The sequence below is a fragment of the Eubalaena glacialis genome, chromosome 14 (genome assembly GCF_028564815.1).
Source record: "Eubalaena glacialis isolate mEubGla1 chromosome 14, mEubGla1.1.hap2.+ XY, whole genome shotgun sequence".
NCBI lineage: Eukaryota > Metazoa > Chordata > Mammalia > Artiodactyla > Balaenidae > Eubalaena > Eubalaena glacialis.
The window spans coordinates 64,489,200-64,508,147 of record NC_083729.1 but is presented as its reverse complement, the minus strand read 5'-3'; the positions used below and the strand labels follow the sequence as shown (position 1 = coordinate 64,508,147).

Below are 18,948 nucleotides of genomic sequence, written 5' to 3'. Positions count from 1 at the left end.
GCACACGGGCTTAGTTGCTCCAGGGCATGTGGGATCTTCCCGGACCAGGGCTCGAACCTGTGTCCCCTGCACTGGCAGGCGGATTCTTAACCACTGTGCCACCAGGGAAGCCCCTGCTTTCTTTTTAGTAGTGAATAATATTCCTGTGTCTGGATGTACCACAGTTTATTTATCCATTCACCTACTGAAGGACATCTTGATGCTTCCAAGTTTTGTTAATTATGAATAAAGCTGCTCTAAACATCCTCGAGGAGGTTTTTGTGTGGACATAACATTTTCAACTCATTGGAGTAGATCCCAGGAGTGTGATTGCTGGATCATATGGTGAGAGTATATTTAGTTTCGTAAGAAACTTCAAACTGCCTTCCAAAGTGGCTGTACCATTTTGCATTCTCACCAGCAATGAATGAGAGTTCCTATTGCTCCACATCATTGTGGTTTTGATTTACATTTGAGCACTTACTTTTAATGTCAAAAAATTTCTCCCATTTCACAGTTGTTGATGTTTCAATTTCTCTGAGGGAAGGAAACAGCAAATATCATTTATCCAGACACTCTTTAAAATAAAATTTTGTCATTTTATGTTTTGTCAAAATAGAAATTCATTGATGTCTTCTGATTTAAAAGGAATTCAAAACATTTCAAGAAAAAAAAAAGAAAACGTATGAAATGGAAGATAAAAATCCCCACCATCCAGACAACCATTATGAACAGATATTTTGCAATACAAATACACATTTATAGTACTGTACACACTGCTTTATATGCTACATAATTTATTTCACTTTTTATTATCTTTCATTTGCCACTAGAATATCAGCTCTAGAAAGGCAACAATTTCTTTTCTTTTTTGCTCATTGCTGTATCCCCCATGACTACAGGAGGGCCTGACACATGTGGGCCCTCAAGAAACATCTGTTAAATGAAGAAATAAATAAATCCCACTTTTAATCACTTAACAAAATGTCTTGGAATTTCTTTTTTTCTGTGTCCATAGACATAGATTTTCATCATTATCTATTTTATTGGCTGCATATATTTCAATGTATTTATCAAACTAGTCCTTTACTGATTGACTGTAATAAGTAGTTTCCACTTTGTCACTATTATAAACAATACTGTGATGAATATGCTTTTACTTATGTGTGTGTACCTATGGGATTATCTCCTTAGATCATTCCAAAAGGAGAAATTTCTTGGTTAAGTAGAATACACATTTAAAAAATATACATATATTTATTTATTTGGTTGCGCCGGGTCTTAGTTGCAGCATGCAGGCTCTTTTAGTTGTGGCATGTGGGATTTAGTTCCCTGACCAAAGATTGAACCCGGGCCCCCTGCATTGGGAGTGGAGTCTTAACCACTGGACCACCAGGGAAGTCCCTAGAATACATATTTTAATTAGAAATCATTTTGCTAAGCCAGACCTCCAGAAAGTCATTGCAATTTATTGTCCCACTAAGGTATGAGAGTGCTCATTTTCCTGGAACCTAACTGGAGAGCATCAAACCTTTTTTTTTTTTTTTAAATGCTTTACCCAGTTTAAATTATGTCAGAGATTGCATCTTCTGCTTGTTTACAACTAAGAGCTTCTATGAGCCAAACCACCAAGGGGAGCCAAACAGCTTTTACTCCTATTCTTAGAGCATACTCTTTACTGTAATTATTACCCAATGTATTTCTTTTTTTAAAATTAATTAATTAATTAATTTATTTATTTATTTATTTTTGGCTGTGTTGGGTCTTCATCACTGAGCGCGGGCTTTCTCTAGTTGTGGCGAGCGGGGGCTACTCTTTGTTGTGGTGTGCGGGTTTCTCATTGCGGTGGCTTCTCTTGTTGCAGAGCACGGGCTCTAGGCGTGCAGGCTTCAGTAGTTGTGGCACACGGGCTCAGTAGTTGTGGCACATAGGCTTAGTAGTTGTGGCTCGCGGGCTCTAGAGCGCAAGCTCAGTAGCTGTGGCGCACAGGCTTAGTTGCTCCATGGCATGTGGGATCTTCCCGGACCAGGGCTCGAACCCATGTCCCCTGCAGGCGGAATCTTAACCACCGCACCATGAGGGAAGTCCAGCCAATGTACTCCTTTAAGTTTAATTTTTTTAAAACCCCATTTTTACTTTTGTTTTTACATATAAACATTCATTTTTAAATACTGAACCTCAAATCCAAGCATTTTTTAGCACCCTAATTACATACTCCTACCATATCTAGTCCACATCCTGGAAGTATTATTTTCTGTTAACTATTCACTTTGTACAGTTAGAAAGAGGAAGGACAAGTAAAGAGATGGTCTAGAAAGGCCAGTCAATCCAGTTGCTATTTTCCCTGGTCTTTAAATTTATAGTAGAGGCTTAGAGAAGTCCTAGAGTACAGTAAACACTCAGAATTTCCCAACTGATTTGCCCATAGAACATTTTGCAGAATAGAGTTCTACAGATGATCCGCTTGAAAACACAATTAGTTGTAGAGTCCTGGTCTGGGTTTGAATTACAGCTCTGCCCCCTACTACTAACTTTAGGCAAGTTAACATCTCTAAGCTTTAATTTTCTCATCCATAAATAATATTTCTTCATATGCCTATTGGGAGGAATAAATGAAATCATGTGTGTAAAGCTTCTGGCATGTAGTAAGTGTTCTGTAGCAAGTAAATGGAAGCTGCACTCTTACCATATCAGGGCTCTCACCTAATCAGGTCATTTTATCAGTCTCTACAATTGATTTCATCAAGAACTATGTCCTACACCCTGAGAAAACCATAACTCAAAAAGAATCATGTACCACAATGTTCATTGCAGCTCTATTTACAATAGCCAGGACATGGGAGCAACCTAAGTGTCCATTGACAGATGAATAGATAAAGAAGATGTGGCACATATATACAATGGAATATTACTCAGCCATAAAAAGAAACGAAATTGAGTTATTTCCAGTGAGGTGGATGGACCTAGAGTCTGTCATACAGAGTGAAGTAAGTCAGAAAGAGAAAAACAAATACCGTATGCTAACACATATATATGGAATCTAAAGTAAATAAATAAATAAAAAGGTTCTGAAGAACCTAGAGGCAGGACAGGAATAAAGACGCAGACGTAGAAAATGGACTTGAGGACAGGGGGAGGGGGAAGGGTAAGCTGAGACGAAGTGAGAGAGTGGCATGGACTTATATATACTACCAAATGTAAAATAGATAGCTGGTGGGAAGCAGCCGAATAGCACAGGGAGAGCAGCTTGGTACTTTGTGACCACCTAGAGGGGTGGGAGGGAGACGCAGGAGGGAGGAGATATGGTGATATATGTATATGTATAGCTGATTCACTTTGTTATGAAGCAGAAACTAACACACCATTGTAAAGCAATTATACTCCAATAAAGATGTTTAAAAAAAAAAAAAAGAGTTATGTCCCACTCACTGTCTAGATCACCTAGGTTAGATTTGGATTATTCCTAAAACTGATACCATACATTTCTTGGTTTGTATCATTTCTGCAGATGGCTGATCTAATTAATGTTATGATTCTTAACTGCACTTTGGGAGTTAGCTTGCAGTTATCCTTTTGTGACTATCAATACCTTCCATACCTTTCATTAAACTGAGGGACAAATTATACTAATGCCCTCACATTTTGTTTCACCATTTTATTTTAATCATTGGTTTCTAGAATTAGTATTAAGGCCTCTTTGGGGACCAGAATTTGGTTTGCCACTTATACTTGATATCATTCTTCTCCAAACATGTTATTGAATTTTTGTCACCACCCATTAGAGGATTTTACTGATTGTCGGGATGATTTTGTACTGACTGACATTCCCTCAATTTTTATTCCAAACTCTGCCATTTTTTTAGTGGTGCCAATATGGTGACTTCTGGGTTCTGAGAGCTCATTCTTACATCTACTCAGTTGTAGCCATAGGATCTCATAGATAGGGTGGTTTACAGGCTGCCCACCTTGGGCCTCTTGTAGGTGCTGTGAGGATCAAAATCCAGAATTCTGTCTACTCACACTGAATTGACTGGTTTGCTGATCACATTAGCAGTTGGGTGATTGATGTTCTGTTCCATGTATTACTTGGCAATAAGTATAAACTACTGTTGATATTGTTGATAAACCCAAATTCTCTTTAAAACGAAAGTAATATTGTTCCCTATCTAAACCAGAGGTTGACAAACTGCAGCCCTCAGGCTGGCCACCTGTTTTTGCAAATAACATCTTCTTGGAATTCTGCCATTCCCATGTTTATGCACTGTCTCTGGCTGTTTTGTGCTACAACAGCAGAGTTGATTGGCTGTGACAGAGACCAAGTGGCCTGCAAGCCTTGAATATTTACTATCTGGCCCTTTAAGAAACAGTTTGCCAACCAACCCTTGATCCAGACTATCAGAAGTTGCCAGATAATCATTGTTTCACAGCAAGGGGAGTTGGATGTGTTTAAGGGGTAGTTTAATCAGACTATGCCTGAAACCTCCTTCACCACTCTAGAATTATACCTGAATTCATTAGAATTCTTGAGTCCTGTTAGATCTTGGTTTGGAGCTCTCTCTTTTTTTTTTTTTAAATTTATTTATTTATTTTTAGCTGTGTTGGGTCTTCGTTTCTGTGCGAGGGCTTTCTCTAGTTGTGGTGAGCGGGAGCCACTCTTCATCGTGGTGCGCGGGCCTCTCACTATCGCGGCCTCTCTTGTTGCGGAGCACAGGCTCCAGACCCGCAGGCTCAGTAGTTGTGGCTCACGGGCCCAGTTGCTCCGTGGCATGTGGGATCGTCCCAGACCAGGGCTCGAACCCGTGTCCCCTGCATTGGCAGGCAGACTCTCAACCACTGCGCCACCAGGGAAGCCCTGGAGCTCTCTTTTTAAAAATCTTTTTATGGCCTTTGTTTTAAAGTCTGTTTTGTCTGATATGAGTATTGTGACCTCTGCTTCCTTGTCATTTCCACTTGCATGAAATATCTTTTTCCATCCCCTCACTTTCAATCTATGTGTGTCCTTTGCCCTAAAGTGGGTTTCTTGTAGGCAGCATATTGTAGGCTCTTGTTTTTTAATCCAGTCTGCCACTCTGTGTCTTTTGATTGGAGTATTTAGTCCATTGACATTTAAGGTAATTATTGATAGATATGTATTTATTGTCATTTTAAACCTTGTTTTCCAGTTGATTTTTTATATCTTCTTTGCTCCTTTCGTTATCTTTTTGTTTTTCCCTTTGGTTTGGTTTGATTTGGTTTCGGTTTGATGATTTTCTTTTGTATTATGCTTGTGTTCTCTTCTTTTTGTTTTTTGTGAATCTATTGTGTGTTTTTGATTTGTGATTACCCTATTTTTCAAGTATGTTAACCCACTACTATATCTACTTGCTTTAGACTGATAGTCATATAGGCTCAAACATATTCTAAAAAAAAAATCATCTACATTTTCTCACTCTCATCCCTTACATTTTATGATTTTGATGTCCTCTTTTACATTTTCATGTTTATCCTTTTGCTATTCATTTTGGTTATCGCTTTCACAAAAATTTATTTTATTTTATTTTTTTAATCTGTATACTGGCTTATTTAAGTGATTTACTTTCCAATTGTGATTTTCTCTATCCTATAGATTCTTGCTTCTTTTTTATTTTTTTTAATAGATCTTTATTGGAGTATAATTGCTTCACAATACTGTGTTAGTTTCTGTTGCACAACAAAGCGAATCAGCCATGTGCATACACATGTCCCCATATCCCCTCCCCCTTGAGCCTCCCTCCCATCCTCCCTATCCCACCCCTCTAGAAGACTTTTCATTATTTCTTTTATGATAGGTTTAGTATTGCTGTATTCTTTTAGTTTTTGTTTGTCTTAGAAATTCTTTATCTCTCCTTCTATTCTAAATGATAATCTTGCTGGGTAGAGTATCCTAGGTTGTAGATTTTTCCCTTTCAGGACTTTGAATATATCTTGCCACTCCCTTCTGGTCTGCCACATTTCTGTAGATAAATCAGCTGATAGCCTTATGGGGGTTCCCCTGTAATTAACTCTTTGTTTTTCTCTTGCAGCCTTTAGAATCCTCTCTTTAACTTTGGCCATTTTAATTATAATATATCTTGGTGTAGGTCTGTTTAGGTTCATCTTGTTTGGGACCCTCTGTGCTTCCTGTACCTGAATATCTGTTTCCTTCTTTAGGTTTGGGAAGTTTTCAGCCATAATTTCTTCAAATACATTTTTGATCCCTTTTCTCTTTGTTCTCCTTTTGGGATCCCTATTATGCATAGATTGTCACACTTTGTATTATCCCATAGGTCTCTTAGACTGTTTTCATTTTTTTCTTTTGTCTTTGTTTGTGTTCTGATTGGTTGATTTCCATAGTTCTATCTTCCAGATCACTTATTCATTCTTCTGCATTATTCAATCTGCTATTTATTGCCTTTAGCTCAGGTTTTGTCTTGGCAAATGAGTTTTCTACTTTTTTTGGCTCCTCTTTACAGTTTCTAGTTCCTTTTTTTACAGCAATCTGCATTTCTGTCAATAGCTTTTCTTAATTCCTTCAGTATTTTTATTATCTCCTTTTTGAACTCATGTCTATTAGACTGAAGAGGTCTGTTTCATTTTTTATTCTTTCAGGGGAATTCTCTTGATTTTTTAATTGGGAGCGGTTCCTCTGCTTCTTCATTTTGCTTATATTTCTCTTATTCTATGAGTTTAGGAGAAACAATTATCTCCTGCGGTCTTGGAGGGCTATTTTTATGTGGGAGCATCCCTGTGTAGCCTGCATGGGTTTAATATTTTTGGTGAGAGGGCTGTTTTTAGTATGGATGGCTGCTGCCTCTTTCTTCAGTGTGGAGCATCAAACCTTTTAATCTTCACAATCTAATAGGTGAAAAATAGTGCTGTACTGGGTTTAAATTTGCATTTATTTGGTTATTAGTGAGTTATACATATTTTCTTGTTTATTGTCAATTTGTATTTCTTCTTTCGTAAATTGCCTGTTAGAGTTTTTTTGCATTTTTATTAGCGTGCCTAATCCTTTCTTATTGATTTATAATAATTCTTTATATACTTAAGATATTAATTAACATTTTGTATGCTGTGAATGTTGCAAATAGTTATTCCTAGTTTGTCATTTCTTTTAAAATTATTTTCATGGTATCTTTTTAAAAAAGGAAGTTTTACTTAAAGTTTTTTTAAATTGAAGGATAACATACATTTAGAAAAGCACACAAATTTTAAGTGCTCAATAAGTCTTTATACCCGTATAATCATTACCCACATCAGGTTTCCGTGTAACCTCTCCCAGTTGATAATCCTCCCAAGGTAAACACTACTCTGATAAAGCTTTAACTTTTGATGTAATAATATCTGTTTATCCTTCATCTTATGTATCTTGGGGCCATGTCTAAAAAAAAAATTTCTCTACTCATAATTATATAACTATTCACCTACATTTTATTCTGGCACTTTCATTATTTCATTATTATATTGAAATCTTTATTTAATCCAGCTGAAATCTATTCTAATGTAAACAAGAGATATGGATCAAACTCCCCTGTCTTCTCTCTTCCTTCAAGGCTATTACCAGCATTATTTGTTAACTAGGCAACATCATTTATAAACTAGTCAACACCATCTCAATGATTTAAAATTTTCTCTCTTTCTATATTCTACTGTCTTCCTTTATTTGCCCATTTCTGTACCAGTATCTCAGCATTTTAAATATAGCTCTAGGTTTTAACATCTGCTGAAGTAAATATTGCACTGTTATTCTCTTTCAAATATTTCTGTTATTATTGCTCATTTATTCTCCAGAAAAACTTTAAAATCATTTTGTGAAATTCTCTCACCACATCCCCTGAAAGAGTTGAGATCCTAATTGGTTATATTGAATTTAATATTAATTAATTAATTAGCGTATTTATGTATTTTTGGCTGCACAGCATGTGGGATCTTAATTCCCCGACAAGGGATTGGATTGAACCCATGCCCCCTGCTGTGGAAGCGTGACGCCTAAAGCCCTAACCAATGGACTGCCAGAGAATTCCCTACATATTAATTTAGAAAACATCTATACCTTTACATAATTGTATGTCTTTCCATTTATTCAAAACTTTCTTTATGTCCCTTAATAACATCTCAAGGTTTTCCTCATATAGACCTTGCACAGTTCTGTTTTTCAAACTAGGTTTTTACGTTTTTTGATGCTACTATATTAACATTTTTGTTATATTTTCTATCTGATTACTGACATATAGGAAACATGCATTTTATTATATACATATATATTATTATACACATATATCTAGTCATCTTGCTAAACTATCTCATTAGTTTGACGGGTTTTTTTTTTGAGTAGATAGCATATCATCTGAAACTCATATTTATTTAAACCAATATTTCTACATTTTATTTAGTTTCTTATTTTTATTACACTATTTAGAACTTTCAGAACAATGTTTAATGTTTTGCTCTTACAACTGGCATCCTTGTCTTTAATGAGAATGCCTCTAGTTCAGTGTTCTTAACCATCCCTACAACCCTCACAAGTTCTAATTCATTAAATCTGAGGTGGCACCCAGGCAACTGTGTTCGGTTAATTACACAGATAATACTGAAGCATGTTCCCAATATGTCATTGAGGATCATGATCTAGCATTTCCTCATTAAATATAATTCAATATAATATGCATTATTTTACATATTATGGAAGTATTGTTCCACCAAACGTTTATTAAGAGTTATTAATTGGGAGTTGGATTTAGTAAAATGTCTTCTCAGCATCTCAGTGATCCTCCCTCTAGGATAAAACCTGAAAACACCTGTTTGAAGGCACCAGCGAACTACCAAAATAGGACATAAGAGGCCAGGTTTCTGGAGAGAGAAAACTCATTCTGGTGAACTTGATATTCTATGCCATTTTCCTCTTGAGACATCTTTCAGTGTTTAAGCAGCATAGGGCAGAGACCAAGAAGTTGAGCAAGAAGCAGTAACTGAGAGAATGGGAAGCTTATCAGTACTTTTGGCAGACTTATGAGGCTAGGGAGAAAAACACTGGAGTTCAGAGCCCGCTGTGGAGGAGGGGCACTGTCAAACACTCCAGGCTTTCCACTGGGACCTGTGATGGTTAACTTTATGTATTAACTAGGCTAGGCCACAGTACCCAGATAATTGGTCAAATATTAATTGAGGTATTTCCGTGAAGGTATTTTTTTAGATGAGATATTAACATTTAAATCAGTAGACTTTGAGTAATGCAGATTATCCTCCACAATGTGGGTGGGTCTCATCCAATCAGTAGATGACCTTAATAGAAGAAGACTGATCTTCCTGGAAGAAGAAATTCTGCCAGCAGACCACCTTTGGACTCAAACTGCAATTCTTCCCTGGATCTTCAGTCGCTCTCTCTCTCTCTCTCTCTCTCTCTCTTTGGTTCTATTTCTTTGGACAACCCTAACTAATCCTAGTCCCATAAAAAACTATGCTCTAGAGAATAAGGGCAAGCCAGAAATAGACCAGGCCTTACAAAGACTGAACCCAGCTTAAAATAAGTTCAATTACAGATTGGAATAAGGTGATTTCTAACTACCTGTGAAAATTTAGAGTAAATTCTCTCTAGAGGAAAATAATACTATTAAGAGCCTGTACAAATATTTGTCCACAGTATCTGGCATTCAGTTGAAAAATTATCAGGAATACCAGGAAGTAGGACTGAAACAGAAAAAGCAAACAACAGAAACAGATCACAGATGATCTATATTTTGGAAAAATAGGAAAAATACAAAAAAGAGAAATTTGGAATATGGTGAAAAGGTTTAACATGTGTAATTGCAGTCCTAGAAGGAGAAGAGAGAAAGAATGAGACAAAAAGAATATTTGAAAAATAATGGACAAGAAATTTCCAACACAGGTGAAATACATTAAGCCACAGATTCAAGAAGTACTGTGTATCCCAAGTAGGATAAATACAAAGAAAATAATTCCTAGACACATCATAGTGGAACCATGGTATGCCAGGGTGGGGGGAGGGAGGCGGGGAGGGGCGGGGTGTGGAATATTAAGATAAAGAGAACAATTTAAAAGCAATTGGGTGGGGACTTCCCTGGTGGCGCAGTGGTTAAGAATCCGCCTGCCAATGCAGGGGACACAGGTTCGAGCCCTGGTTGGGGAAGATCCCACATGCCAGGGAGCAACTAAGCCTGTGAGCCACAACTACTGAAGCCTGGGTGCCTAGAGCCCGAGCTCCGCAACGAGAAGCCACTGCAATTAGAAGGTCGCGCACTGCAATGAAGAGTAACCCCGCTTTGCTGCCACCAGAGAAAGCCCACATGCAGCAACAAAGACCCAACGCAGCCAAAAATAAATAAATACAATAAAAATAAAAAAATTTTGACTGCATATTTGATGATATTAAATCAACAATAATCAACACTGCTTATAAGAGATACGCCTTAAATGCAAGGATTCAGTAAAACTGAAAGAAGCACTAATCAAAAGAAAGTTGTACTAACATCAAAGGTTTTAAGGCAAGGAACAGTCCTAAAGATAAAGAAATGTTTTATAATAAAAAAGAGTCCACCAGAGGATATAGCAATTCCACATTTATATGCACCTAACACACACACACACACACACACACACACACACACACACAGAGCAAGGGCAAAAACTGACCAAACAAAAAAGAGAAAGACACAAATTTGCAATCACGTTGATAGATTTTTAACACTGAGAAAATTCTCAGTAACTGATAGGACAAGGAGGCAAAAAAATCAGGAAGGATTTAGAGGATCTGAACAACAGGATTAACTCCTATCTGTGTACAGAATGTTGAGTGAACATTTTTGTTTCCCTGAATCATCGCTATGGTCCCAACTGCAAACAACAAGCTACAGGAGACGGCCAAAAAAAGGAGCCTAATGCCTCCCCCAAGGCTTACTGAGAGGCTCAACCACCCTACTTTCTGGGAGCAGCGTCCCTGCCCCCCACTCGGAGTCCCAGACACCTATGTGAGAAAGCTAGAGAGAGAAGGAGACTGAGTCTTCCCAGTTGGAGCCCTCAGCCTTGGAAGGAGAGCAGTGCTATGGTGAGAGGGAATTTTCTCCTTTCTCTGTGGGGAGGGGAGGGCTGCTAATAAGTAACCCCTGCCGAGTGAGTGGGGATTCCAAGAGGACCTTTGGAAGATCCAGGTGCAATAGTTCTCATTCTCCTTTTGGGTGTCTGACAGTGCAGAGGCTGTATTGATCTGCCCTGAGCCCACCTGAGGGGGTTTGGAGGAAGGCAATGAGACAGGGCAGACAGTGGGGAAGTCTGTGGAGCAGACTGGACACCCCCATTTGGGATGTCCTCACAGGTCCAATGGGCACAGGGAAGGTGGTTGGGCTTCAGCCTTCTTGCCAATATCTAAGCCAAGAGAAAGTCTGTGGGTGCACCCATGGAGGGTGTATCCCTAGAGTGGGGCTAAGGGAGGGTAAAAGCGTTTGAACTAGACCAGATTTCCCATATCAAGGAAGTGTGCAGTTTAGGTGGGGCACTGTTTGCACAGAATATACCAAAAACCCCACGTGTGATCGCTATGAGATAGCCAGCACTTGGACAGTCAGTGCTAAATGGAGAAGTGACAGCCAAAGGAAGAACTCTGAAACCTATCAGCCAGCTAAGTAAAAAGACACATGCCCTTTTCCTGCCTGCCCTCAGGGATGACCCCAACTCTGGAGGAGCTAGAAATGGACCACACACCCCTCTCCACTTTCTAGGAGTCCTGAGCCTTGGGTGTCATGGATCCCCGTTCCTTCCCTTACTTATTATCAGGCAGTTCCCTCCCCCATTCCTGCCTGCATCCTTCCTGGCAAGCCTTTGTGGTGTGGTGCCCCAGGTGGCTATTTTCAGCCTGGGAGACAGGAGAAGCTAGAGGGGAAGGATGGGGGAAGGGGGACTGGAGGGCTTTAAAAGTAGGGTTGGTAGCCTCCCTGCTGGATGGTTCTTTTTTTTTTTTATAAATTATATTTTTATGTATTATTTTTGGCTGTGTTGGGTCTTCGTTGCTGTGCGCAGGCTTTCTCTAGTTGCAGTGAGCAGGGGCTACTCTTCTTCGCTGGGGTGCGCGGGCTTCTCATTGCGGTGGCTTCTCTTGTTGCAGAGCTCGGGCTCTAGGCGTGCAGGCTTCAGTAGTTGTGGCGCACAGGCTTAGTTGCTCCGCGGTTATGTGGGATTTTCCCAGACCAGGGCTCGAACCCGTGTCCCCTGCATTGGCAGGCAGATTCTTAACCACTGCACCACCAGGGAAGCCCTGCTGGATGGTTATTTAAAAGTAAAGCTTTATCTGACACTTCAGGCCTACCCACACAGAAGGGTGGCTTTTAAATGAAAGACATTCCCCCCCCTCCCCTTCATTTTGTGATTAAGGGCTCTGGTTTCCCTGGGAAAGGCCTCAGCGTATAGGGACTCAGCTGAGCCTGGACTGTTAGGATCCTCTGTCCATCTCTCTAGAAAGGCAAGGATGTTCCTCTGAAAGACGAGAGCCCGCAAAGGGTTATTTGGAGCAAACTACTGGCTTTGGGCCTTATTATTATTATTATTACTATTATTGATAGCTGCTACTTATTGAGTTGGGTCTATGTGCTACAAACTGTATGCATTCCCTTATCTAAACGTGGTATTTTCCACATTTTAGAGAGTTGAGGACTTTGAAGCTGGGGAGGGTAAGGCACTTATTGAAGTGACATAGTCAGCAAGTGAGGGAGCCAGGAATCCACCCCAGGTCAGTTTAGCTTTGGAGCCGGCTCTTAACCTCAGCGTTACATCCTCCCCTAGTGCTGAGGGAAAAAATATATTTGCAATTTGGTATTAGCTGAGAACTAGTAGTGTTCTGAAAGTGAGGTTCTCCCATAACAACATAATGCAAATAATTTAGAATCAGCCTTAATTTTCAAAATGTTCTTGGGTAGCCAAAATAACCTTTAACAAGTCAAATGAAAAAGTTGTGAAAAACCAAAATAGTAAGAGACCACTCAGGACTTCACAAAAGTTAAGGTTTAGGATACATTTTTTCACTGTCTTAAAAATATTTTACTTTGAAGGGGAGGAGAAAAATAGGTGAGGGAAAGTAGAGGTACAAACTTTCAGTTACAAAATAAATGAGTCAAGGTATGAAATGTACAATGTGGGAAATGTAGTCAATAATTATTTAATATCCTTGTATGGTGCCAGATGACAACTAGACTTATCATGGTGATCATTTTGAAATGTATAGAAATATCGAATCACTATGTTGTATACCAGGAACTAACACAGTGTTGTAGGTCGCTTATTCTTCAAAAGTAAACAAATGAACAAACTCATAGAAAAAGAGATTAGATTTGAGGTTACCAGAGGGTGGGGAGGGGGAGAATCGAATGAAAGCGATCAAAAGGTACAGACTTCCAGTTATAAGATAAATAAGTACTGCAGAAGTAATGTACAACATAATAAAGATAATTAACACTGTTCTATGTTATAAATGAAAGCTGTTAAGAGTAACACTTCTCCAAAGTAACTCCTAAGAATTCTCATGACAAGGAAAAGAATTTTTTTCTATTTCTTCAGTCTAACACTCTCCCAAGTGAGTTATTTCATCTGCCTATATGAGATGATGGATGTTCACTAAACCTACTGTGGTCATCTTTTCACGTACATAAGTCAAACCATTATGTTATACACCTTAAACTTATATTGTGCCATACGTCAATTATATCTCAATAAAGCGAAAACATATATTTTACTTCAATAATATCTTGTGGTGAGAATGGAATCTGGCAACAAGGGCAGACTCCAGAAGAGTTTTTTGAGTGGTTACCCTGGAAAGCGAGTTCGTGTGGGACGAAACGCTGAATAACACCTAGGAAGTTCATGGGCCAGAATGGGGGGAGTTTCCTGAGGGCTGATCCAGGCTGAGTTCTGACACCAGTACTTTTCCACTCATTAAAAACAAAAACAAAAACTGATAGTATCTTTGGACGAGTTAGTTGCATAGCCCCTTGCTATAAAAAAAGAAATGGAGATACCCTTTTTTATTCTGATGATACGGCTTTATATTTTTTTTGGAAAAGGAATGGTCTGTATACACAACAGTCTTTATTAGTAAACTATGGACAGAAAAGGGCTACAGATCAAAATTATTACCTAGGTATAGTCCCATGTTATTTCCAAGTTCATAAATGAGGAGACAACCATACTGTTCAAAATTTGATTCCCCAAATTTGCTGTACAAAATCCCTTTGTGGTTACTGCAAGTCCCTTTTCTGCTGTAAAGTGGGAATCAATGTACTAAGTGGGCCATGGGCTCTCTCACTCCACCTTGGTGAGCTGTGTTAAAAAAAGAGTTTGAAAGTCAACAGCCTCGGATCTTACTTAGCCGCCAATAAAGAATGGCAGCTAAACTCCACGTACTTGCCAAAGATTACAATTCCAAGTTCACTGTCACTAAATATTTATTAAAATGTCACCAAAGAGAAACTTGGAGTTGTTTAAAATCCATGCAGTCCACCTGAGCTCTCAGATATGACAAAATACATCCCTAGGTTAAACCAGATTTACAGACAGCTAGGTATCTGAGCTGAACTATACTGCCTGCCCCCACTCCCTGCATTCCAGTAGAATTACTTTTACTACATATTGTGCTTTAGTGAGATGCCATCTTTTATATGGAAAAACATAACCCTCTATGTGCTGTTTGGCTTTATTATACAAATGTTTATGTTATTTATGACATCACATATCATGTGGCCTATCCATGGTGGGAATGTAAGTGATCATGGTTTACTTTTTTGCTCTATTACTGAATCTGCTTTGTTATATCCTTGTATTCTATATTCCTTTGCCTGTACATTCAATTTATTTTCTCTTTGTAGTATTTTACATATCCTGGAAAACGTTTCTACTAGGTATCCAGAGTCTAGCATACAGTTAATATTTGTTGAGAGAATTAAAAGTGGAATACAAAAAAATTACAGCGTATAAATTAAATTACCTAAGTAGAGTATAAATAAATTAAGATGAAAACATTCATTTCTGCTTAACTTGGGTTCCCTCAGTACTCACGCACAGAGTTGGTGTTCATTCTGTGTACACTCATCAATATGAAGAAATTGCTCTTGTGCTAATTCATGGGAGTATAGTTTCTTTATCTTACTCCATTATTTTCTCCCTGAAGACAGAGAGTATAACATTTACTTCCTGTGTATTTTAAAGAGTGCTCTCTGCACAGTAGGTGTTCAATAAATGCAAATTAAATAAAGGACCCATGGTCTGGATGTGTGACCCACCTTTTGGGAAGTGAAAGGGTTACTACCCCATAGTCCAGCTGCTGTTACCTAAAGCCAATAGCACTTGGTGTTTTCATTTGCGTTTTATTAGCTTGCTCACTTTGGGTCATTGTGCCCACAGTGGGATGGTGCCCTAGCTTTTTCTTCTAGGCACTTATTGTAGGCATCTGTTGCTTTTGCCTGCCCAACATCCATTCCTCCCTTAATGCCATCAAGATTTTTCTTTGGAGAATGAATGTTCCCCCACTCCTAGTGCATATAGTTCAGATGGGGTATAAATATACAACACAGGCCTGGCCAATCAGAGCATTCCATCCCCTTGGCCACAGTGATTGGTCCAAGGATGAAGTCATGACCAAAGTCATGACCCAACGACTCAGTGCCAGGACTTGTTGGAACTGTTGGACATAGAAATTCTCTTTTTCCTGCTGGATTTACCAAGACAATAGGATATAAACCTATAGCTGTCAAAACTACCATATTGGAAAAATGTAATTAAATGAACAAATATTGAGTATGTAAGAGCTAAGAGAAGAACACAAAATGAGCCTTGATGACAATGGGCACTGGATTCAGCTGTGCCTGAACACCAGTTTGAATTGAGTTTTCTGTAGGCACAATGAAAAGAATTCAAACCAACACAGGATTCGGTTCTCATTATATGGTCTCTTCCTAGGCCACGTTGAAGCTCCTAGGGCCATTATCAGAGGCCTTGTGCTTGCAGAACAACATTGGGACTGGGAAGTAAAATATTTGTGTGAACTTATCCTGAGTCTACTATGGTTCAATTAAAAATAATTTAAAACTCCTAAGCCAACGGAAGGGTATAGAAGACTAAGCTGGGTGAAAGAAGTTCTAGGCACAGATGTTTAAGCATGGCAGGCAGGGGTGTTAAGAGCTGTTCAAGGTGGCAAAGGGGTCAATGCTATAGATGGCATGAACCATATCTTAATGGAATTGTGCTTTGGTATGATGCTGTTGGCTTTTTTTAAGGCAAAGGGAGATGAAGAGAGGAGACAGAGGGGTAGGGAAGCTAACTACAGGGAATGACTGAGGAATAGCTAAGAATAGTCTTACTTCCTTTAGTTTAGGTGAGGTTTCCATTTCTTTCACCCATCAATAACCCATTCCTATTTGTCCAGCACAAGTAACATCTTATATTCTCACTCAGGCCCAGGAAAAAAAACCCAGAAATAACCCTTGGGCCACTGTGGGAGTTCTTTTTTGGAGGAGGGCGAGGTGGGGTAAAGTAATCCTTCCTTAGGAACTGAGCACAGAGGAGATCTGCCAGTAAGCCCAGATGGATGCACAGGAGTTCTTCAGGACAAAGCCCGGAGGTTGTCTTCTTTAGGTCAATTCTTTCTTAGCTTTCCATCCTCCAGGTTTTGTCCAAAGATCTCTGCTGCTAGCCCTTGCAGCAAGGTTTATTTTGAATGGGTTCCAGTGGTGAGGTCACCCTCATGGAAGGTTTCCATATATGACATGCCTCTGCTGCTGTGCCCAAGAGCATTCCTAAGGCCCTTTCACTGATGCCGTCCAAGAATAAGGTCTTGGCTTGATTCCCACATTGAAGGGGCAGTGGAGCTTTGGTTTCTGAAAATAGTAGGCATTGTCCTTTCTGTCCAATATAAAAACGATTCATGTTCTCTGTAGAATATTTGGAAAACTCAAAAAAGTATAGAGGGAAAAAAAGAGAGCAATCATGCCATAATTCTATCACCTACAGAAAACTACTATTAATATTTCGGTGTATTTCTTTCCCATAGTTTTAATGAATGCATATATCTATACATATTTTAGGAAGGCAGTATTGCACCGTGGTTGAGTGTGGGTTGGGAAGTCTGACACCACTCATTTGCAGTTCTGTGGCCTTCGGCAACTCCAAAAAAAATCTCCCACAGTGGCCCACGGGTTATTTCTGTTCTTTTTCCTAGGCCTGAGTGAGAATATAGGATGTTACTTGTGTTGGACAAATAGTAATGGGTTATTACTGGGTGAAAGAAGTGAAAACATCACCTAGACTAAAGAAAGTAAGACTATTCTTAGATATTTCTCATTCATTCCCTGTAGTTAGCTTCTCTACCCCTCTGTCTCCTCTCTTCACCTCACTTTGCCTTGAAAAAAGCCACTGGCATCATACCAACACCAAATTCCATCAAGATACGGTCCATGCTATCTACAGCACTGTCTTACCTCCTTGAACAATAAAGTTTGTTAATTCTTAACCTATTCTTCCACCAGTATGCTATCATTTTAACTTATAAGTTTATAATAAGAATTACCTGGTAATAAAATTTCCCCCAACACTCTTCATCTTTCAATTTTGAAAAATGGTTATTTCACTTATTCCAGATTAATTTTATTTTTTTTAATTTTTAAAATCATTTATTTATTTTAATTTTATTTATTTATTTTGGTTGCCCTAGATCTTAGTTGCAGCAGCTGGGCTCCTTAGTTGCGGCTCACAGACTCCTTAGTTGTGGCTTGTTGGCTCCTTAGTTGTGGCATGCAAACTCTTAGTTGCGGCATGCACATGGGATCTAGTTCCCTGACCAGGGATCAATCCCACGTCCCCTGCATTGGAAGGTGGATTCTTAACCACTGCGCCACCAGGAAAGTCCCAGTTCCAGATTAATTTTAGAATAATCTTTTCAAGTTAAAAAATAAAATTTTTGTAGACTTGCATTTAAATTTATGGTTTAATTAAAGAAGAATTAACATCTTTAAAGCATTAAATCTTCCCTTCATGGAATATAGAATATCTGTCTTTCCATTTATTTTCTTCATGTCCCTCTGTACAGCTTAGTTTTCTTTATGTAAGTCCTGAACATTTCCTTTTAATTTTGTTCCAAGTTATTTCATAGTTTTGGTTGCTAGGGTGAATGAGAATTTTTTTTTCCCAATCACAACTGGCTATTGGCTGTACTAGAAAGCTACAAAGAAGTTTTATTGATATATATATATATATATCTTTTAGTGGACAACTTTGCTGCTCTTATTAGGTCTAACCATTTTTAATGATTGATTATCCTTAGGTTTTTAGGTACTTAGTTTGCAGCCAAAAACTGTGTCTCTTTTCCAGTAGTATACTCTTTATTCTGCTTCAGTATGTTGGCTAGATTATCCTTTCAGAACACTGTTAGATAACAGTAGTTAGAAAGGGTCTGTCTTGTCCCTAACAACATTATTTCTTTATTAAGAATGATGCTGGGTGTTGTTTCAGAAGATATATTTTATCATGTTAACAAAGCTTCTTTCTTTCCTAATTTATTAGGGGAGTTTGAAAAATAAAGAATAAATGTTGATTCTCATTGTCAAATACTTTATTATTATCTATGAAAGAGTCTTGGGTCTTTATTTTCTTTTGACCTTCTTCTGTGAGGTATTATATTAGTGGATTTCTTTTGTGGGGCCAACGTTACCTTCTCAACAAACTCATCAAATGCATCATGGGCTGCAAGGTTGGGCAGACCTGGGCTGCCATCCTAGCCCACCACTTACTAGCTGGGGTGTCATGTACAAGTTCTAAATGGGGATGCACAACAAATGCTGGCAGTTATGATACATTATTCCTTCACTATATTGATGAATTTATTAATGCTTTTATTTAGGAAATTTGCATCTATATTGTTGAGGTTGATGTGAAATATACGTGTATACGATTTATTAGGTTGTGTTCACAAAAATGAAATAT

General features: G+C 38.5%; 1 protein-coding gene across 1 annotated transcript in view; it reads right to left on the bottom strand.

Annotated features, from left to right (window-relative positions):
- Nucleotides 1–452: 452 nt before the first annotated feature.
- The window catches only part of STAMBP (STAM binding protein), a 58,285-nt gene continuing 39,789 nt past the window's right edge, over nt 453–18,948 (bottom strand). Inside the window, exon 8 of the mRNA XM_061210799.1 lies at nt 453–516. Coding sequence (XP_061066782.1) covers nt 508–516 — 9 coding nt within the window. The 3' untranslated portion in view covers nt 453–507. The remainder of the gene's footprint in view (nt 517–18,948) is intronic.